Raw genomic sequence first — 23,616 nt, 5'->3', positions numbered from 1 at the left:
TTATTGCGTCACTGTGTGCTGTAGCGGCAGCCAAAAACCTGCTATTTTGGCATTTAGATTTCTTTTTCATTACGCCGTTTACTGTTCAAGTTAATTTTGTATTTTGATAGATCAGAGTTTTATGGATGTGAATATACCACATGGGTATTTTTTATTTCTTAATTTTTAATGGGGAAAAGTGGGATGAACTTTTTGTAATTTTTGTTTTTCATATTTTTTCTTAAAACTTTTTTTTTTTCAGTTTTCACTGTATTTTGTAGATCCTTTTAGGCGACTTGAACCTGCCAAAAATGTAAAGAAGTACTGTCATGACAGCCACAGGGCTCTAACAGTTCCCCTGGCATCAAAACAACAGTGAGTGTGAATGATGCTGTCTTAGATTGACAGATTTAGGGTACACTCACACGGGTGTATAACACGGCCGAGTACTATTAGATAGCACTTGGGCCAATGTTATTCTATGGGGCACTGCAAATCTGCCATTATTTTCGCATACCCATTCAGCATAAGGAAACAATCACAGCATGCTGCGGGTGTGTCCTGCACTCGCCCTTACAAGTCTATGGGTGCATGTGAAACATCAAACTGCATTCAGATGTCATCCCAGTGCTGTCCGATATATGCTCACAGAGACAATGGAGCAGATGGAGAAATTACGTTCTCCATGCCAGTGATGCGATTCTCTCATGCGAGAGAACCAGAAGACATATAGATGACACTCTGATCAATCTCTGATGGAGTTTGAGCTGCGGGCGGAGCACTGCTTCACAAGCAACTGTTAGGCCCCCTTCACACATCAATTGTTTGTGTCCGCAAACACGGACACTCGCACACCCATTGTATTCAATGTTGGTGCGCACATTATTATTATTACTTATAATTAATGGCACATGTCAGGTTTTTCCACATGGACCGGGTGTGAAAATCCTGCAGACATGTCAGGTTTTTTTGTGCAGCACGGACAAAATGCGTGGTGCACACTGATGACACACGGACGACATCCGAGTGCCATCAGCGTGACACATACCGGCACCTGGGGAGAAGCAGTACAGTGCACGCTGTTCCAAGGCGCTGGCTGCTGAACGCAGAAAATAGAAGGAGAGAAAATTGTTTATTCCTTTCAAATGAATTATATAAAGCAATAGGATTTGGGGTATGTTGTATAGATTTATATGTTTTTATATGTATATCCTCTTTTTGGCAATAAACATTGACTGCATTCCTGATTATCTACAGGATGTAGCACCCGTATGTACATATTGAATAGTATAGGTAGCTGTAGTGCACTGTTCGCACATTTGTACTCGGTGGCTGAAGGCAGCTCTCATCATTGTCTTCTGCTCAAGCTCAGATCAGCGCGACCAGGACACGATGATGGGAGTTGTATGCAGCATCAGCTGTGTCAAATAATTAAACAAATAAAGAAAATGGCGTGGGTTCTCGCACAATTTTCATAACCAGCAAAGGGAAAGCCCACAGCTGGGGCTGATGTTAATAATCTGGGACAAGGGACAATACCCATAAGGATCCCAGGCTATTAATAACAGCTTACAGCTTTTTGCTTAGCCTTTCTTGGTAAATTTATGGGGACCCCAGAAAAAAAAATAACGTAGGGTCCTCCTATAAATTCAAACCAGCAAAGCCTAAACAGACAGCTATGGGTTGATAGTTAATAGCCTGGTAAGGGGTCAGAAATATTGCCCCCCATGGTTTTGAGAGTTGACCAGAACTGTCAATAAAAAAAAAAGAAGAGAAGAGACAGATGAAAAGCAAGTAAGTGGGAAGGTAGCCTAAACTCTTTGTCCTTGCTGAGGGAGGAATGGACAGCTGTACTTGGTTTGAACACTCATATTGTGCTGAGAGACGTCCCCTTACTCAGCCACATGAACTGCCCTGCATTGAATACGCTACAACCAATTAGTATTGTATTATATATCAGACATACAACACTGATTATTTTTATTTTTCTTCACAGCATTGATTTACAGAAGAATAATCCAGTGCACAAGTTAACAGAAGAAGAACTGCTAGCCTTCACAACAGTAAGTACTGTTTTTTTTCTACTAAAATGGAAAGGCACATTATAGGGATAATTTTAGCTATATAAACTATTTAAATTTTAAATATTCAAAACCTTATTCTGATTCTAACTGCATTTGCTCTCAGTGGTATTAGTTTGTTATCTATACAGTTATGCTCAAAACTTTACATACCCCGGCAGAATTTTTGCTTTCTTGGTCTTTTTTCAGAGAATATGAATGGTAACACCAAAACTTTTTCTCCACTCATGGTTAGTGGTTGGGTGAAGCCATTTATTGTCAAACTACTGTGTTTTCTATTTTTAAATCATAATGACATCCCAAAACATCCAAATGACCCTGATTAAAAGTTCACACACCCTGGTGATTTTGGCCTGATAACATGCACAGAAGTTGACACAAATGGATTTCAATGGCTACTGAAGGTAACATCCTCACCTGTGACCTATTTGCTTGTAATCAGTGTGTGTGCATAAAAGCTGAGTGATTTCTGGGATCCAGACAGACTCTTGCATCTTTCATCCAGCCACTGATGTTTCTGGATTGTGAGTCATGGGGAAAGCAAAAGAATTGTCAACGGATCTACAGGAAAAGGTAGATGAACTGTATAAAACTATACTACATTTCTAATTGGAGGTATTTGCTAATATTATTATTATTACATCTACTACATATTGGGGTAGGATCTTGGAGACGGTAATACCCCCTTAAAGGGAAGGTGCCGCATTTTATTTTTTGTATTAAAAATGAATGTTTACAGTGCCTACAAGTAGTATTCAACCACCTGCAGATTTAGCAGGTTTACACATTTGGAATTAACTTGGCATTGTGACATTTGGACTGTAGATCAGCCTGGAAGTGTGAAATGCACTGCAGCAAAAAAGAATGTTATTTCTTTGTTTATTTTTTTTTTAAATTGTGAAAAGTCTTTTCAGAGGGTCATTTATTATTCAACCCCTCAACCCACCAGAATTCTGTTTGGTTCCCCTAAAGTATTAAGAAGTAGTTCAGGCACAAAGAACAATGAGCTGCACATGTTTGGATTAATTATCTCTTTTTACAGCCTTTTCTGACTATTTAAGACCCTCCCCAAACTTGTGAACAGCACTCAAACATGGTCAACATGGGAAAGACAAAGGAGCATTCCAAGGCCATCAGAGACAAGATCGTGGAGGGTCACAAGGCTGGCAAGGGGTACAAAACCCTTTCCAAGGAGTTGGGCCTACCTGTCTCCACTGTTGGGAGCATCATCCGGAAGTGGAAGGCTTATGGAACTACTGTTAGCCTTCCACGGCCTGGACAGCCTTTGAAAGTTTCCTCCCGTGCCGAGGCCAGGCTTGTCCGAAGAGTCAAGGCTAACCCAAGGACAACAAGGAAGGAGCTCCGGGAAGATCTCATGGCAGTGGGGACATTGGTTTCAGTCAATACCATAAGTAACGTACTCCACCGCAATGGTCTCCGTTCCAGACGAGCCCGTAAGGTACCTTTACTTTCAAAGCGTCATGTCAAGGCTCATCTACAGTTTGCTCATGATCACTTGGAAGACTCTGAGACTGACTGGTTCAAGGTTCTCTGGTCTGATGAGACCAAGATCGAGATCTTTGGTGCCAACCACACACGTGATGTTTGGAGACTGGATGGCACTGCATACGACCCCAAGAATACCATCCCTACAGTCAAGCATGGTGGTGGCAGCATCATGCTGTGGGGCTGTTTCTCAGCCAAGGGGCCTGGCCATCTGGTCCGCATCCATGGGAAGTTGGATAGCACGGCCTACCTGGAGATTTTGGCCAAGAACCTCCGCTCCTCCATCAATTATCTTAAGATGGGTCGTCATTTCATCTTCCAACAAGACAGCGACCCAAACCACACAGCCAAGAAAACCAAGGCCTGGTTCAAGAGGCAAAAAATCAAGGTGTTGCAGTGGCCTAGTCAGTCTCCTGACCTTAACCCAATTGAAAACTTGTGGAAGGAGCTCAAGATTAAAGTCCACATGAGACACCCAAAGAACCTAGATAACTTGGAGAAGATCTGCATGGAGGAGTGGGCCAAGATAACTCCAGAGACCTGTGCCGGCCTGATCAGGTCTTATAAAAGACGATTAGCTGTAATTGCAAACAAAGGTTATTCCACAAAATATTAAACCTAGGGGTTGAATAATAATTGATCCACACTTTTATGTTTAAAATTTATAAAAATTTAACTGAGCAACAAAACTTTTTGGTTTGGAAGATTTATGCATCTGTTAATAAATCCTGCTCTTGTTTGAAGTTTGAAGGCTCTAACTTATTTGCATCTTATTAAGCCTGCTAAATCTGCAGGGGGTTGAATACTACTTGTAGGCACTGTATATAAACAATTATTTTTAATACAAATTTACATTTTTTAACTTTAACATTTTTATTATTATTAACTTTTTTTCAGCCACTGGGCGCCGCCATTTTGCTTTGCAGGAGTGTAAGTGTAGCTGCACGACACTTACACTCTGCAAATGCGGCAGCCCTGGGCATAGACATCTGCAGTCGGCGTCCGACCGTATAGTTTACATTGTGCTGCTCCCTGCTGTGACTGGCCACGCCCCCTGAGCCGTCCACAGCAGAGGCAGGAGATCAGCGCCATCTTCCTGGAGCTCACAGTGTGCTGTGAGCTCCAGTTTCCCAGTATAATCGCAGGAGCCCTGCGGTTATAGGTGGAGGAGAAGGAGAAGACCAAGGACGGGAGGGAGAAAGGACTCAGCAGGGAGCCGTGAAGTAAGGATCAGTGGGGAGGGGGAGAGGCAGTCTAATCCTATCCTTTGTGGTGCTGACTCTGAGCAGTTATCTCCTCCCATGTGTGTTACTGTGCTGAGCAGTGTATCTAATCCTCTCCTGTGTGATACTGTCTGCTGAGCCATGCATCTAATCCTATCCTGTGTGATACTAACTGCTGAGCCATGTATCTAATCCTCTCCTGTGTGATACTGACTGCTGAGCCGTGTATCTAATCCTATCCTGTGTGATACTGACTGCTGAGCCGTGTATCTAATCCTCTCCTGTGTGATGCTGTCTGCTGAGCCATGTATCTAATCCTATCCTGTGTGATACTGACTGAGCTGTGTATCTAATCCTCTCCTGTGTGATACTGACTGAGCCGTGTATCTAATCCTATCCTGTGTGATACTGTCTGCTGAGCCGTGTATCTATTCCTATTCTGTGTGTTACTGTGCTGAGATGTGTATCTGATCCTCCCCTGTGTGATATTGACTGCTGAGCTGTGTATCTAATGCTATCCTTTGTGATACTGACGGCTGAGCCATGTATCTAATCCTATCCTGTATGATACTGACTGAGCTGTGTATCTAATACTGTCCTGTGTGATACTGACTGCTGAGCTGTGTATCTAATCCTCTCCTATGCACTCCTCTCCCCCATTATGTGTGATCTATATGGCGGTATTATGTGTGATCTATATGGCGGTATTATGTGAGAACACTGGCGGTATTATGTGAGATCTATATGGTGGTATTATGTGAGATCTATATGTCGGTATTATGTGAGAACACTGTGGCGTCGTTATTTGCGATCTATATGATGGTATTATGTGAGAACTATAGGACAGTATTATGTGTGCTCTATATGGCGGTATGTGTGCTCTATATGGCGGTATTATGTGTGCTCTATATGGCGGTATTATGTGAGAACACTGGTGGTATTATGTAAGATCTTATATGGTAGTATTATGTGTGCTCTATATGGCAGTATTATGTGTGCTCTATTTGGCGGTATTATGTGTGCTCTATATGGCGGTATTATGTAAGATCTATATATCGGTATTATGTGAGAACACTGTGGCGTCGTTATTTGCAATCTATATAATGGTATTATGTGAGAACTATAGTACAGTATTATGTGTGCTCTATATGGCGGTTTTGTGTGCTCTATATGGCGGTACTATGAGTAATCTATATGGCGATATTATGTGTGATCTATATGGCGGTAATATGTGAGATCTATATGTCGGTATTATGTGAGAACACTGACGTCGTTATTTGCAATCTATATGATTGTATTATGTGAGAACTATAGGACAGTATTATGTGTGATATATATGGCGGTATTATGTGAGAACACTATGGCAGTATTATCTTCATAAAGCGGACCCATTCTAGGATTGTTCTGGTTTCACGTGCACGCGGATCTGGGGTAATAGAGGGGGCAGCATGACTTCCAGGTAGGTGCAGTCAGGTGAAGGCTGGTGAGGCAGCTGAAGAGAGGGGTCTCATTTTTATCGTACTATATGGCTACATTTCCTTCCCAGCATCACCCCGGACTGCGCCTGTCGCCTCGCTTTCACACATCGCCAGGACAGAATGGAGAAGACAGGATCTGTGGAGGGGAATGGGGTCTTTGCATGCAAAGTCTGGATCAGAATAGGCCATCAATCCACAGAAATGTTTCCTGGATTTCTGTGGAGCAGACAAGCAGACGGTCCATCCATGTGTATAAAAGACAGCGCTCTATGTACAATCCCTAGCTGCTCCACGCACTGAACGTGGTGCCCCCCCATAGACCTGCACAATGCTCTCCTGAAATACTCTGTGCTGCTGTCACCCTGCTCCCTCCACCACATATCTCCCAGAATCCTTGCTGCCTGCCATCCTCGGTGACTGTCTACTTGTCAGTATAAGGCTGCCGTCACACTAGCAGTATTTGGTCAGTATTTTACCTCAGTATTTGTAAGCCAAAACCAGGAGTGGGTGATAAATGCAGAAGTGTACCGTATTTTCCGGCGTATAAGACGACTTTTTAACCCCTAAAAATTGTCCCAAAAGTCGGGGGTCGTCTTATACGCCGGGTACGGGTGCACAGAGCGATCCTGGATAGTTCCCAGGGTCTGAAGGAGAGGAGACTCTCCTTCAGGCCCTAGGATCCATATTCATGTAAAAAATAAAGAATAAAAATAAAAAATATGGATATACTCACCCCTCCGACGGACCCTGGCTCTCAGCGGTGCAACCGGCAGCCTCCGTTCCTAAGAATGCAGTGAGTGAAGGACCTGCGATGACGTCGCGGTCACGCAACCGCTCACGTGACCACTCATGTGACCGCGACATCATCGAAGGTCCTTCACTCACTGCATTCTTAGGAACGGAGGCTGCCGGTTGCACCGCTGAGAGCCAGGGTCCGTCGGAGGGGTGAGTATATCCATATTTTTTATTTTTATTCTTTATTTTTTACATGAATATGGATCCCAGGGCCTGAAGGAGAGTCTCCTCTCCTCCAGACCCTGGGTACCACACGCCGTATAAGATGACTGGGCGTATAAGATGACCCCCGTCTTATACGGCGGGTATATCCCAAATTCCATATTTTATATGGAAAAGTTGGGGGTCGTCTTATACACCAGAACATACAGTATATCTTTCTGTTATACTTTTCCTCTATTTGTTCCACTCCTGGTTTTGGCTTACAAATACTGATGTAAAATACTGACCAAATACTGCTAGTGTGACGGCAGCCTTACTCTGCAGTCACCAACAAAATGGCTGCTCACTGGGTTCCTGAATATCATCCTCTCTTATCCCTTAGCAAACACCCAGAAGGGGAGGAGAGGAGACATCACACACGTCAGCAGACTCCGCCCATAATTACTGCAGTGCTGTAATGTGAACTAGTTGTACACTAGGTTTTTGTCAAATTTCATTAGCTGCTCCCCCTAGTGTTTAAAAGTGGAAATGCCAAACCTTTTAAAATTATTTTTCATATTTTACTAAATTATAAACAAATGATAATATTTTTTAAGAAAATTTAAACATTACCGTATATACTCGAGTATAAGCCGAGATTTTCAGCCCAAATTTTTGGGCTGAAAGTGCCCCCTCGGCTTATACTCGAGTCACGGTCGGCGGGTTAGGGGGAGAGGGCGCCCCAGGCATACTTACCTAGTCCCGGCGATCCTGGCGCTCCCCCTGCCCGTCCCACGGTCTCCGGGTGCAGCAGCCTCTTCCCCTGTTCAGCGGTCACGTGGGACCGCTCATTAGAGAAATGAATAGGCTGCTCCACCTCCATAGGGGCGGAGCCGCGTATTCATTTCTCTAATCAGCGGTGCCGGTGACCGCTGACAGAGGAAGAGGCTGCGGCACCGAAGACCAGCTGTCCGGGGGAAGGAGCGGGATGCCGGGAGCAGGTAAGTATCGCATATTCACCTGTCCTCGTTCCACACGCCGGGCGCCGCGCCATCTTCCCGGCGTCTCTCTCTCTCTCCGCACTGACTGTTCAGGTCAGATGGCGCGATGACGCATATAGTGTGCGCGCCGCCCTCTGCCTGATCAGTCAGTGCAGGGAGACGCCGGGAAGATGGCGCCGAGGAGCTGCAAGAGAGGTGAGTATGTGTTTTATTATTTTTATTGCAGCAGCAGCACAGCTATGGGGCAATCATGGACGGTGCAGAGCACTATATGGCACAGCTATGGGGCAACGGTGCAGAGCACTGTATGGCACAGCTATGGGGCAACGGTGCAGAGCACTATATGGCACAGCTATGGGGCAATAATGGACGGTGCAGAGCACTATATGGCACAGCTATGGGGCAATAATGGACGGTGCAGAGCACTATATGGCACAGCTATGGGGCAACGGTGCAGAGCACTATATGGCACAGCTATGGGGCAACGGTGCAGAGCACTATATGGCACAGCTATGGGGCAACGGTGCAGAGCTCTATATGGCACAGCTATGGGGCAATAATGGTGCAGAGCACTATATGGCACAGCTATGGGGCAATAATGGACGGTGCAGAGCACTATATGGCACAGCTATGGGGCAATAATGGTGCAGAGCACTATATGGCACAGCTATGGGGCAATAATGGACGGTGCAGAGCACTATATGGCACAGCTATGGGGCAATAATGGTGCAGAGCACTGTATGGCACAGAGCACTGTATGGCACAGCTATGGGGCAATAATGGTGCAGAGCACTGTATGGCACAGCTATGGGGTAATAATGGACGGTGCAGAGCACTATATGGCACAGCTATGGGGCAATAATGGTGCAGAGCACTATATGGCACAGCTATGGGGCAATAATGGTGCAGAGCAGTATATGGCACAGCTATGGGGCAATAATGGTGCAGAGCACTATATGGCACAGCTATGGGACAATAATGGTGCAGAGCACTATATGGCACATCTATGGGGCAATTATGAACGGTGCAGAGCACTATATGGCACAGCTATGGGGCAATTATGAATGGTGCAGAGCACTATATGGCACAGCTATGGGGCCATAATGAACGGTATGGAGCATCATTTTTTATTTTTGAAATTCACCGGTAGCTGCTGCATTTTCCACCCTAGGCTTATACTCGAGTCAATAAGTTTTCCCAGTTTTTTGTGGCAAAATTAGGGGGGTCGGCTTATACTCGGGTCGGCTTATACTCGAGTATATACAGTAATTCTTTACATTTTTTTCAATCGCTGGAAAAAAAATTTTTTTGATGGCACCTTCCCTTTAAGTGATTTGGGGTTACACTATCAGATTAATCTTTTTTTTGTATTTTCCACTGCCCATCCTTGACCCCAGCAGTCTTCTGCCATATATGCTAGGATGACATCTTTGGCCTGTAGTTGGTTGCAGTGGTCATATGGATTTACTGCATATCATTGTTGCAGATAATTAAAGACTCAGGGACAACGAGGGCATCAATCTGAAAGTACGGAGGATTGAATAGGAGAGTATTGGTTATTTTTCATTTAATTACATTTCCTTCTGTTCCCACAATGTTTTACATCCCAGACAACCCCTTCAATAGGATGTGATTCCATAATGTTTCCTTGCTTTATTTTGGGGCAGTGATGTTTTAAGCCATTGCTTGAAGCGTTAGCAACTTGTAATTTCATTCAGAGACACAACACAACAGCCTGGTTGTCGGTGAATTCTGGTGTTTCTGTACCCTATCTATAAACCAAAATATCAAACCACAAGTACACCCCAAAAGAAACGATACTATAGGGTGCCAGGAAGTATTTAAATGGTTAAGTGCCACATTATATGTAAACCAAAGCGGAAAATAGCACCAAGAACCAAGAATAATAAAAATATATACATTTTATTACATCACAAAAAAAGTGCCATATAAACATAGTAAAATAGAGTGATACAGGAAAATGACAAGGGATCTCACCAAAAAGGATGGCAAAGGGGTTCCCCACAGGCAAGCATATGGTAATTAGTAATTACTAATTAGTAATCCACTGGTGCAAAATCAATAGACTCCGCAAGAAGAGGGAGTTTGTTCATATACTCACAAAGTGCATCTATAGTGTGTAAGGAGTACCAAAGGAAACCTCATGCGGATAAGAGTACAAGTTGCACATAGCCCGGAGTAATAAATGAGTAGTAGTTGTAACACATAATTACCTGTGGGACCACGCTGCCATCCACCCCAACGCGCGTTTCGGCAATGTGCCTTCTTCCGGGGGCATGGCATCATGGGATATGGTGGTCATTATAAAGGATACCGCATCCAATCAAAAGAGTATGACCCTTGTGGCGGCGCATGCGCAGTCGGTCCGCATCCAGGAGCCGGGACAACACCGAGGGCGTCAGACGAGGAGGACGACCGCGTCATCAGGACCGCCCACATGCAAAACACGTGACCGGCACCGACAGCGCAGACTCACCCAAGCCGAAAAGACGCCACCAATGTTACCCAGCAGCGGAGCGCCGACGCGCATGCGCACAGGGTTAGGTGAGTATGAACAAAGGGGATATCACACTAAAGGACATATAACAAGCAATAGTATAAGGAACAGACTATGAAGGAACCTAACATATTAATAAGGTGCTATGTACTAAAAGTGCGAAGTGCTGGAATATATATCATAAAAAATATATATATAAGAACCGTGAAATTATCAAAGTAAAAGTAAACGCTATCCCAAACCGGGGCAAGCAGTATAAATAGAACCATATACAACATGAAATATATACACAAGGAATCGACAGTGTACATAGTGTAATAATAAATATTAATCAAGACTATATCTTGAAATAAATAAAGTGCAATCCACATAAAAAAATCTTGTGATGATTCAAGGAGGTGGTGAACCTTCAAAAGTCCGAGAACAGTCCATAATACCTATCAAAACAGAGATAGAGACACGGAAAACCTAAAATAAAAAAGAATTAAAATACAAAAATGTTAATATACATGATAAAATAGATGCCAATTAAAAAGCAAGAGTAATGAAGTCAGAGGAATGGGGCAAAACTAATTATTTCATTAAGGCCATGGGGTTGCAGCGTCCTAAGTTTCCAAATCCAACGGGATTCCTTCTGCGCCAAAAGGCGACTCAGAACGCCACCACGTAGATCAACTAACAGGCGATCTATTCCCTTGATCCTAAACCCAGTAGGATCACAAGAATGGTATACCTTAAAATGCCTGGGAATAGTCTTGAGGCTATCCACATTGTCTTCTTCCGCCGCCGCCAAGATGTCCCGAACGTGTTCACGAGCCCTAAGTTTCAAGGCTCGGGTTGTAAGTCCAATGTATATTTTATTACACGGACATGTCCCATGGTACACTACCATGGTGGTCAGGCAATTAATTGTTTGAGTGATAGAAAACTCTCGGCCATCTGATGATAGAAAGTGGGTTGCATGCTCAATATTCGGACAGGCTATGCAGCTGCCACAGGGTTTGCAACCCCACCGAAGACGATCAACCCTTGGTACGTTTGGAAAAATTGGACGGGGATTGACAGGTGACAAATAACTCCTCACCAAATGATCACCCAAATTCTTGGATCTACGGGCCGTGACAGAAGGACGAGAGGGCAAATACTGCTTCAAAACAGGGTCAGCAAGCAAAATCGGCCAATGTTTAGCTAAAATATCTGACATCTCTCTCCACCTAGAATGATATTGGGTGACCAGTCTCACCTGATTAGTAACTCTGGTTCGTTTAGATGAGAAAGAAGTTGATGACGATCCGAATGCTTGGCCCTGTTGAATGCCCTCTTGACACTCCTTTTACTGTATCCGCGATCCAGAAAGCGATTTTTCAAATCATCAGCCTGTGTATCAAATATTTCTTTGGAGGAACAGATCCTTCTCAGACGGAGGAATTGGCCGGTGGGAACAGCTCCAATCACATGTGGAGCGCATGCGCGTCGGCGCTCCGTTGCTGGGTAACATTGGTAGCGTCTTTTCGGCTTGGGTGAGTCTGCGCTGTCGGTGCCGGTCACGTGTTTTGCATGTGGGCGGTCCTGATGACGCGGTCGTCCTCCTCGTCTGACGCCCTCGGTGTTGTCCCGGCTCCTGGATGCGGACCGACTGCGCATGTATGACAAGGGTCATACTCTTTTGATTGGATGTGGTATCCTTTATAATGACCACCATATCCCATGATGCTATGCCCCCGGAAGAAAGCACATTGCCGAAACGTGCGTTGGGGTGGATGGCAGCGTGGTCCCACAGGTAATTATGTGTTACAACTACTACTCATTTATTACTCCGGGCTATGTGCAACTTGTACTCTTATCCGCATGAGGTTTCCTTTGGTACTCCTTACACACTATAGATGCACTTTGTGAGTATATGAACAAACTCCCTCTTCTTGCGGAGTCTATTGATTTTGCACCAGTGGATTACTAATTACCATATGCTAGCCTGTGGGGAACCCCTTTGCCATCCTTTTTGGTGAGATCCCTTGTCATTTTCCTATATCACTCTATTTTACTACGTTTATATGTCTCTTTTTTTGTGATGTAATAAAATATATATATTTTTATTATTCTTGGTTCTTGGTGCTATTTTCCGCTTTGGTTTACCTATCTATAAACGTAAAGCAGCCCTCTTTAGTTGCCTGATTATATACAGATCTATGCCCTACAATCCCTGCTGTTAAGACCCCATTATGCATTCAGACAACCATGTAATGTGTGTAGTACCTTCCATACTGTTCTCTGACAAATCATATTGGTGGTCAGGAGGTCTGGTGTTTGGAATGCAGTCCCACAATCCTTTCGTTTGACAGTGAGATTGCTTCCACATGAGACAGTGGCTCTCTCACAGAGAACACAGGAAGGCTGTACCATGGATTTATATTTCTTTCTCTTTTTTACAGCCTGCTTTTAATTATCCATGTGGACTGTTTTGTGAACAGACATTTCCAGTAGGCCACGTTCACACGTTCAGTATTTGGTCAGTATTTTACCTCAGTATTTGTAAGCCCAAACCAGGAGTGGGTGATGAATACAGAAGTGCTGAGGTGTGTCTATTCTACTTATCTTCTGTTCCTCTCCTGGTTTCGGCTTACAAATATCAATGTAAAATACTGACAAAATATTGGACTTGTGAACGTGGTCTTAGGACATCGTTTTAGTTCACCTTTTGGCCTCATTTTGTAACATATTTCTAGAAACCACAGGAAATGCCTCTGTCGAAAATACCCTTTGTTTAAGGGTGTTATCTTTGCCGCAGTCTTCAGAGGCCAGTGGGCACCAGAATATTACTGCTGGAGCTCTCGCAGCCAAGTCATTACAGTAGCTCCGACTCTTCAGTAATGCGTGTTCCAAGCCATATCAGGAAACTGAATGAATCATTGTGAAAATACTCCATATTGTTTTACATCGGCTCCCTGCCTTTTACTATGCTCCACAGCTGGTATCAGTGCACCTATCTGCAGTGTTTCCACACAGGTCAGCCAAATCTGTCCCAAATCCCAGTCACTTTAATTTCCCCTCATTGTTACTGATGTGGATTTTTTTCCTTCAGTACAGGTGTTTGTTTCATGTTTCATTTAAAGGCTTATTCTGGTACATTAATGCTGATTAGTTAATGTTCCCATTTTCTTCTAATAATATTTTAGTTGCTCCATGACATATTTCATAATCCACTGAAGCATAGGTTTAGTATCGCTAAGATTTGCTTGCTGTATGCCATTTATTCTTGAAATCCCTTTTCACTGAGCCAGACTGTACCTACTATATAAATTAATTTTCCAGTTACTTAAAAGTTATGTCCTGCACTTCAGATAAAAGCTTCTATATGCAGTGGTGTGAAAAACTGTTTGCCTCCTTCTTGATTTCCTATTCTTCAAATGTTTCAGATCAAACAAATGTAAATATTAGACAAAGATAACACAAGTGAACCCAAAATGCAGTTTTTAATTGAAGGTTTTTATTATTAAGGGAAAAAGAAATCCAAATTGCTTCATAGTTTTAAACATAAATTAACGGTGCTTTCTCACATCTTTGGGAAGCAGAGTTCAAATTCCCTAGCCATATGCAGGTATTATTAGTGCCGCACCTTTTCTCAATTAAAAAATCACTTAAATAGCACCTCCCTGGCTTGAACCTACAGGTGCTCATGTAATTTTACAACACTGATTTGTGAAAATTAAAAAAAGATATATTTTTTTCTCACAAAAATGTTTTTAGCCCCAATTTTTTTCATTTTTACAAGGATAGAAGGAGAAAATGGATCACAAAATTTGTTGCACCAATACCCCATATGTGGTCGAAAACTACTTTTGAGGCACAGTGCACAGCTGAAAAGGGAAGACGCGCCATATTGGAGTTCAGATTTTGCTGGAATGGTTTGAGGGTGCCATGTCACATTGGCAGAGACCCTGAGGTGCTGGAACAGAAAAAACCCGCCATAAGTGACCTAATTTTACAAACTACACCCCCAATAAATTAATCTGGTGCAGTGATCATATTGACACATATGCTTCACAGAATTTTATACCATTGAGTGGTGTAGACACCATTATCAAAATTCTCAATTCTGAGGTAAAATCTGTATTCAGTGAAGACAGACTCTCCCCACTACTTAGAATAGAAGATTGCGGGTGCCACGGATACAATTCTATGTAGAAACTCCTCCTCCTCCTCCTCACATCTACTTAGAATTGTATCAGTGTTACCCGCCATCTCCTAAGGCCTCTTTCACACTTCAGTTGTTTGGCGTCAGTCTAAATCCGCCATTTTCCTCAAAAAACGGATCCGTTTTTTTTTCGACGGATCCGTTTTTTCCCCATAGACTTGCATTAGCGACGGATTGTGACGGATGGTCGTCCGTTCCATCCGTCCTGCGACGGATCCGTCAAAATTTAGCGGACGTCATCTAGACATTGACGGTCATCGCAACGTTTTTTGTCTCCGTTGAAATGACGGATCGCGGCGGATCCGTCGCGTCCGTCATTCCATAGAATGGCCACCTATGGGCGACGGATCCGTCGCAACCGTTATTTCGACGGATCCGTCGCCCCAATCCGTTTTTTAAATTTTTTTCAATTGCGCATGCTCCAAAAAGTATATACAACCCCCGAGTAACGGATCCGTCAAAAAAACGGATCCGTTACATCCGTTTTTTCAACAATTGTGACGGATCCGTCGATCCGTCACTTTGTCGGAAGTGACTGACGCCAAACGACTGAAGTGTGAAAGAAGCCTAAGTAGTGGGGAGAGTCTGTCTTCACTGAATACAGATTTTACCTCAGATTTGAGAATTTTGATAATGTCTGATCAGTTCTGGCTGAAAAAGAAGCAGGTTTCTCTGATAAGATTTAATACAAAGTTGCTTATTTGCACAAGTACTATTCATTAATGAAATAAAAATTAAAACTACGGCTATTCTTTAAAAAGACTGTGAAATATGTATATGTATGGATGTATGACCAGCAGTAAATTAACATTGTCCTGAGACTGCAGCTCTCACAAACGTCATGACCTATGTTATCCTGAGCAGACAGTCTCCTGGTCTCCGGTCACCCCAGTGGGGATGTCTTGAGAACACACTCAGAGTTGAAAACACTTCACACCTCCTACTGCCTTTGATGGGAAGACGCCAAATTGCAGCCTGACACTCTATTTACTCTGATAAAGAAAGATTACACGAAGAGTGTTCAAAGAAAAATAATGTATTCGTTGGTAAAATAGCCAGGATCTAGTCACAAACCAAGGATTAGTATATTAACCTGAGAGGCTGGTCTAGACATCTGACCCCCAGGTTAACTCTACAAATTAGGTGTTTACACATAGAAAGATGTGTACAGATTGAGGGGCAGCCAAGCTGAAGTGAGCCATGCCATATTCATCTCCCCCTCAGGGAGCAGAATGCCGAACTGCAAAGTTTAGATATTTCTGTAAGTTTTCTCCCTTTATTTTTATAACTTCTGCATATTTGTATGTCACTTTTTATTTCCATATTTTTATATCTTTTATTGTAAGCACTGTACCTTTTCTATTAAAGCTTAAAACTTTAATAAGATAGAATCTTGTATGCGCTAAAGAATCCATAGCCTTAGAGTGTGTGACCCTGCTGATTGGCAGACAGTAGCAGTAGTATTTCTGGGACTCATCACCCGTGTGTTCCGTGAGTGGTGGCAGCGTGTATGAGCGGGGTGCATGGTCTGTGTCGGGGTGTGATTTATGCTCCCATTGCAGCATAGGACAGAGGCTGAATGCTGGACTGAGTGAGAGGAGATAGATTAACCCTTGCAGGCACAACCCCCATTCATGTGCTGAGAAGCAGGTACATGACAGGCTGAATTCTCTATTTCTTGTAAACAATGTCAAAGACTAGAGCTGTCTGAACAGACCATAAATGCTACTATCGCCAAGTAGTATCGGTCTTTAGGTTGCTATACTGTCCCTAGAGTCCTTGGCAATCCGGACTTCAGTAGTTGCAATATTGTTATTAAGAAGCTTGCAGCTCATTGAACAGTTTAGACTCTTCCAGGATGTGATAGAATTAGGAGCATTGATGAGAAGACTCTCTGATCTGATAGTTGGATCAAAATGGGAAAATGCAACCACGTGCAGTCTTAAAGAAACTTACGGCTGAGCTGGAAACATCAGGAGCGATAGTTTCCACTTGTAAAACACACACTAAGCAAAGCAGGGCTGTATGAGTTAAGGCCAAGTTGGACCCCACTGCTTAAAAAAAGAATTAAAATGAATTACTGATCTTTGCTAAAATTACATACACAAACCACTTTCCTTGTCAAAAAATGTCCCATCAACAAAAATTAAACGTAGGCTCTTCGACAAGGCATTTCTCCATTACGCTATATTTATTTACTACATGAAGCCTATAAAGAAATATGTAACCTACAGTCAAACATGGTGAAGGATCAGTAATGTTGTCGGACTGTTTTTCTGTCTCCTTGGACTAGAGGACATAAATGTGTTGCCGAAACAATGAATTTGCAGGATTTTAGAAAATTTTAAAGCAAAATGTGCTCCCAAGTGTAACAATCTACTACAAGATGGGTCCTATGGCAGGATGATAAACTACAATTGCTTCTATGGTTCACTGTCTGACTACCATGTCTGATAGCTATGCAGAGCATTTGAATATCTTCTATACGTGAGAGTTTGCAAACATGCTTAGCATCTAGTTTTCCTTTGAATACTTTAAAGCAGAGGTGTGTATTACAAATAGAATACCGAGCACACCACTCAATTCTGATTACCGTATATACTCGAGTATAAGCCGAGATTTTCAGCCCAAATTTTTGGGCTGAACGTGCACCTCTCGGCTTATACTCGAGTCATGATCGGCGGTGGGGTCGGCGGGTGAGGGGGAGAGAGGTCTGTCATATACTCACCTAGTCCCGGCGCTCCTGGCACTCCCCCTGCCCATCCCACGGTCTTCGGTGCCGCAGCGCTTCCCCTGTTCAGCAGTCACGTGGGACCGCTCATTAAAAGTTATGAATATGGACTCCACTCCCATAGGGGTGGAGCCGCATATTAATTTCTCTAATGAGCGGTAACGGTGACCGCTGACAGAGGAAGAGGCTGCTGCACCCGGAGACCAGCTGTCCGGGATAAGGAGCCAGGGACGCCGGGAGCAGGTGAGTATTACATATTTACCTGTCCACGTTCCACACGCCGGGCGCCGCTCCGTCTTCCGTGTCCTCTTGCTCTGACTGTTCAGGTCAGAGGGCGCGATGACGAACTAGTGTGGAGAGTCAGTGCGGAGAGACGCCGAGACGGGACGCTGAGGAGCTGCTCGCAGCAAGAGAGGTGAGTATGTGATTTTTTTTTTTTTTATTGCAGCAGCAGCATTATATATGGCACAGCTTTCTATGGAGCATCTATGGGGCCATACTGAACGGTGCAGAGCATTATATATGGCACAGCTTTCTATGGAACATCTATGGGGCCATAATGAACGGTGCAGAGTATTATATATGGCACAGCTTTATGTGGAGCATCTATGGGACCATAATGAACGGTGCAGAGCATTATATATGGCACAGCTTTATATGGAGCATCTATGAGGCCATATTGAACGGTGCAGAGCATTATATATGGCACAGTTTTATGTGGAGCATCTATGGGGCCATACTGAACGGTGCAGAGCATTATATATGGCACAGCTTTCTATGGAGCATCTATGGGGCCATAATGAACGGTGCAGAGCATTATATATGGCACAGTTTTATATGGAGCATCTATGGGGCCATAATGAACGGTGCAGAGCATTATATATGGCACAGTTTTATATGGAGCATCTATCGGGCCATACTGAACGGTGCAGAGCATTATATATGGCACAGCTTTATGTGGAGCATCTATGGGGCCATAATGAACGGTGCAGAGCATTATATATGGCACAGCTATATATGGATCATCTATGGGACCATAATGAACGGTGCATAGCTTTATATATGGCACAGCTTTATGTGGAGCATCTATGGGACCATAATGAACGGTGCAGAGCATTATATATGGCACAGCTTTATGTGGAGCATCTATGGGACCATAATGAACGATGCAGAGCTTTATATATGGCACAGCTTTATGTGGAGCATCTATGGGGCCATAATGAACGGTATGGAGCATCTATTTTTACTTTTGAAATTCACCGGTAGCTGCTGCATTTTCCACCCTAGGCTTATACTCGAGTCAATAAGTTTTCCCAGTTTTTTGTGGCAAAATTAGGGGGGTCGGCTTATACTCGGGTCGGCTTATACTCGAGTATATACTGTAATTATTCTAATTTTTCTGTAATGCAAGGATGTAATAATGTAGGTGAATCAATAATATATTGATGTATCAATGTACAAAAATTATAACGAAAATATTTGAAAGTATTGCTATCTATTGGTTGAAAGTCTATTGCTTTTAGATGAGAATGACTCTATAGAGTGGCACACAGAATGTAGGGAGGTCCATAGCTTGGGACCACCTGGACTCCATGTGCCATACTTATAATTATAATAAATCAAGTATCTTGTTCATTCAGGGTTCTGTTTGATTGCCAATAATGATTTATCAATAGATTTTTCCATGTTAAAGTGAATGTCAACCCTTGAAGACCATTTTGTAGTTACAGTTTGTTTATTTTTTGCACAGACATTACATTTCTTTGGATCAAACATTGTGTAAATTTAAAAGTTGGAATTCAATGGTTGTATCTATTTGAATATCATTTTTTTTAACTGAAAAATGAAGAACAAGAATTCTGCCATTTCTAATGTCTTCTGCTATATGCAGTAATTCTCGTGAAGCTGTGTGTGTGTGAGCAGGCATCTTCTCAGCCTACACGTAGATTGCCCGATCTGCAGGCTGGTAAGATGGTTGTCATACATTCATCTGACATCTGCTGAACATGACAGTACTCACTCAGAATACTTTCTTCAAGATATTTGTTTTTGTTTGGATGACTGCTAAATTGTTCATGTAGATTGGTAAGATGGTATTTTTTGTATTATCTAAGTATTGTCTTTGTACACTGATTTAAAAAAAAAAACCCAATATGGTTTAAAATAAAAATATTTTATTGGAGAAATAAAGTAGTACATTTTCAAAAATGTTTAATTTGATAGCATAATTGTCCAGATTGATTTACTATAGTTAGGTCCAGAAGTATTTGGACAATGATACAAGTTTTGGCATTTTAGCTGTTTGCCAAAACTTATTTAAAATAGTTATATAATCATTGTGGATTTAAAGTGCAGACTCTCAGCTTTAATTTGAGGGTATTCACACCTAATTGGTGTAATGGTTTAGGAATTTCAGCTCTTTAATATGTAGCTGCCTTTTTTAAAAAAGATCAAAAGTAATTGGACAATTATCTCAAAAGCTCTTTAACCCCTTTCTGACTTGAATCCATCCCTTTGATGTGGGCTCCAGCGCTGAGCCAGCATCTTTCCCAACACATGTCAGCTGTGTTGAATAGCTGACATGTGCCTCTAACAGCCGTGGGTGGAATTGCAATCCACCTGCGGCTGTTAACCTGTTAAATGCCTCTGTCAATCTCTGACAGCAGCATTTAACTTGCGCTTACCAAAAGCGTACCGGAAATCCTGCCTATTGGAGACTCCGTCACATGATCACAGGTCACCAATGGGTTGGCATGAGAACCAGAGGCCTCCAGCAGACCTCTATGGTTGTCATAGCCAGATTGCTATGAGCGCCACCCGGTGGTCAGCGCTCATAGCAAGTGAGCATTTCTGCTACACACAGTTGATCTGATCATTGCCTGCGTTTAGCACAGGAGATCAAAGTACTGCAACTTCTAGTCTCCCATGGAGACTATTGAAGCATGCCTGAAGTAAAAAAAAAATGTTTATAAAAATATAAAAAAAATATAAAAGTTTAAATCACCCTCCTTTCGTCCAATTTAAAATAAAACAATAAAAAAATCAAATATACACATATTTGGTATTGCCGCTTTCAGAATCACCCGATCTATCAATATAAGAAAAGAATTAATCCAATCGGTAAACAGCGTAGTGCGAAAAAAATTGAAACGCCAGAATAACTTTTTTTGGTCGCTTCAACATTGCAATAAAATGCAGTAACGGGCGATCAAAAAATTGGATACACACCAAAATGGTATCAATAAAAACGTCAGATTGCCGAGCAAAAAATAAGCCATCACCCGGCCCCAGATCCTAAAAAATGGAGACGCTGTGGATCTTGGAAAATGGCAAGATTTATTTTTTTTTCTAACAAACTTTGGAATTTTTTTTCATCACAAAAGAACCTAGACATGTTTGGTGTCTATGAACTCGTAATGCCCTAAAGAATCATGTTGGCAGGTCAGTTTTTGCATTTTGTAAACATGGTAAAAAAAAAATCCAAAAAGCAATTGGGCAATTGCACTTTTTTTTTTTTTTGCAATTTCACCGCAATTGGATTTTTTTTCCCCATTTTCCAGTACAGGATATGGTAAAATCAATGGTGCCATTCAAAAGCACAACTCCTCCTGCAAAAAACAAGCCCTCACATGGCCATATCGACGGAAAAATAAATTTATAGCTGTGGGAAGAAGGGGAGCAAAAATGGAAACGTAAATACCCCTGGTCCTTAACTGGTTAATGGTTGGCGAGATGTTCTTTTCCTGAAATTCTGTATTCTTTTTTCTCCACACATACCTTTGGTCATTGTGGCCAAAAAGTTATATTTTAACCTCATTTGTCCACCCGACTTGTTTCCAAAATCATACTTCTGACACTGGATTTTATGGTGAGGAAGCAGGAGAGGTTTTCTTCAAATGACTCTTCCATGAAGGCCATAATTGAGCTGGTGCCTCTGAACAGTAGAGCAATTACCACATTTCCAGAGTCTGCTAAATCTTTTGCAGTCAAGCATGGGGTTCTGATTTACATCTCTAGTAATCCTACTAGCAGCTCTCACTGAAATTTTACTTGGTCTACCAGACCTTATCTTCACCTCTACTGTTTCTGTTAACTGCTATTTCTTAATTACTTTGCGATCTGAGGAAAGGGAAACTTGAAAACGCTTTGCCATCTTCTGCTTTGTGTGCCTCCACCATTTCCATTTTCAAAGTGATAGGCAGCTGCTTAGAAGAATCCTTGGCTGCTGTTTTTTGGCACAAGGTTAGAGGAGACTGGGTTTTTTATAAAGCTGGGAAATCATCTGGCCTTTCCTAACGATGATGAACAAACCATAACCCTAGCAGGCTAATCAAAGTTGTCTGAGCAGACAAATCTCCAACGGTACATCAGCCCATTTCTCTTTTTTGTAATTTTTAAAATGAAAAGAATACAACATTTTTGTTTTGCCTAAAATACAAGGTGAATGTGTCATCTTTAACTTTAGGCCTTTTAGAGACCATTTCATCTTCAACTTGCTTAACTGTTCACAATAACAGCAATGTCGACCAGGGGTGCCCAAACTTTTACATGTCACTGAGTATGGTAACACATGTAGATCAAGACACGTTAGACCCTCCCAAATTACTCTGTAAAGTGATATGACTGCCTTTGGGACTTGTTGGTAATGACCTACAACTCTAATATTTCTCCGTTAAAAATATTCAGATTTTTTTTTTCTTGGTCCTTTTCGTTAGGTGAAAATAGAATCAGCAGTGGCATCTTGAGTCCTGAAAAAATGCACCACACATAAATAAAGACGACAAATTTTATATGTATAGAGACGTCTTCCATTTAATGCTGACTACGCGCTCAAACTATCCAGTTTCATAGTCTAAAATAATGCTTTGCAACCCAGCTGTCTGGCTGACATGAGAGGTTAAAATAGTACAGTAGCCTCCAGAATGTATGGAGAACCTTTATATTCAGTGTCTTAGTATGAGGCTAAACATTTACCCAAGCATTTGCCATATATTAGATGTGTTCTACGTTCTATTTTTAAAATATTCTACAATTAGGCCCGCCACCAGTGTAGAAATATGTACTATGGTCAGCAGCTACTTTTTTTTTTATGACATAGCAGATGATGACAAAAAAAACATACACCACATTCTTTCTTTTTTTCGTTCTTGACGTGTTTGGTTTCTATTGCGGTCTATGTTTTATTTTCTTATCACGAATATTCACTTTTATTTACCCTTTTATTGTTCATGTCAAGGTCTACTAGCTATGACTTCTAACAAATCCTGAAATAAAGACATTTGTTTCCTTTAGAAATTACCATGCACATTTGTCTTTCAAGGGAATCTGTCACCTGGTTTTTGCCACCTAATCTAAGAGCAGGATAATATATAGACTGAGACCATGATTCCAGTGATATATCACTTAATGAGCTGCTTAGTGTAGTTTTGTTAAAATCACTGTTTTATCAGCAGGAGATTATCAGTAGAGGACTAACTACTAAACCTGCTGCCATGTAGTCCTCCATATTGATGAGCTTTGTATAACTCTACCCCCATCACTGATTGGCAGTTTAGTTTTCTGCCTATGAACAGTGTGCACAGAAAGCTGCCAATCATTGATGTTGGCGAGTTGTACTGACCTAAGCATTCAGAGAACTGGTAGATCTTCAGCAGATACAACAATGATTTTATCAAATATCCTACAAAAGCAACTGAGTTATTGTCTAGAAAAAGTGTATTTTAAGAAAAAAGTTTATTTAAATAATTAGGCATATAAAAATATAGACAATATATATGCGATGCAAGTCAAACAGATACAAAGGCTCAGGTGTGAGGACCAGGCCACATCACAATACGTGAGCAGGATCAGGAAAAAACTGTTCCACCAAAGTAATAACATAAAATATATGGTGCAAATATAATTCAGCAGCCAGTATCAAGTATCAAGTATGTCAGTCTAGAATCAATCGGCACACTCTGATCTCAATGAT

At 42.1% G+C, this 23,616-nt stretch overlaps 1 protein-coding gene across 2 annotated transcripts in view; it reads left to right on the top strand.

The window, feature by feature from the left end:
* TTC27 (tetratricopeptide repeat domain 27) overlaps positions 1 to 23,616 on the top strand; it is a 522,480-nt gene that overhangs the window by 284,037 nt on the left and 214,827 nt on the right. For both annotated transcript variants that reach the window (XM_077283015.1, XM_077283016.1), the window contains one exon: positions 1,976 to 2,042. In XM_077283015.1, the coding sequence (XP_077139130.1) occupies positions 1,976 to 2,042 (67 nt within the window). The remainder of the gene's footprint in view (positions 1 to 1,975; positions 2,043 to 23,616) is intronic.

Source organism: Ranitomeya variabilis, chromosome 2 (assembly GCF_051348905.1).
Source record: "Ranitomeya variabilis isolate aRanVar5 chromosome 2, aRanVar5.hap1, whole genome shotgun sequence".
Lineage (NCBI taxonomy): Eukaryota > Metazoa > Chordata > Amphibia > Anura > Dendrobatidae > Ranitomeya > Ranitomeya variabilis.
The sequence above is the reverse complement of the archived record's forward strand: the minus strand, read 5'-3'. Positions and strand labels throughout refer to the sequence as shown.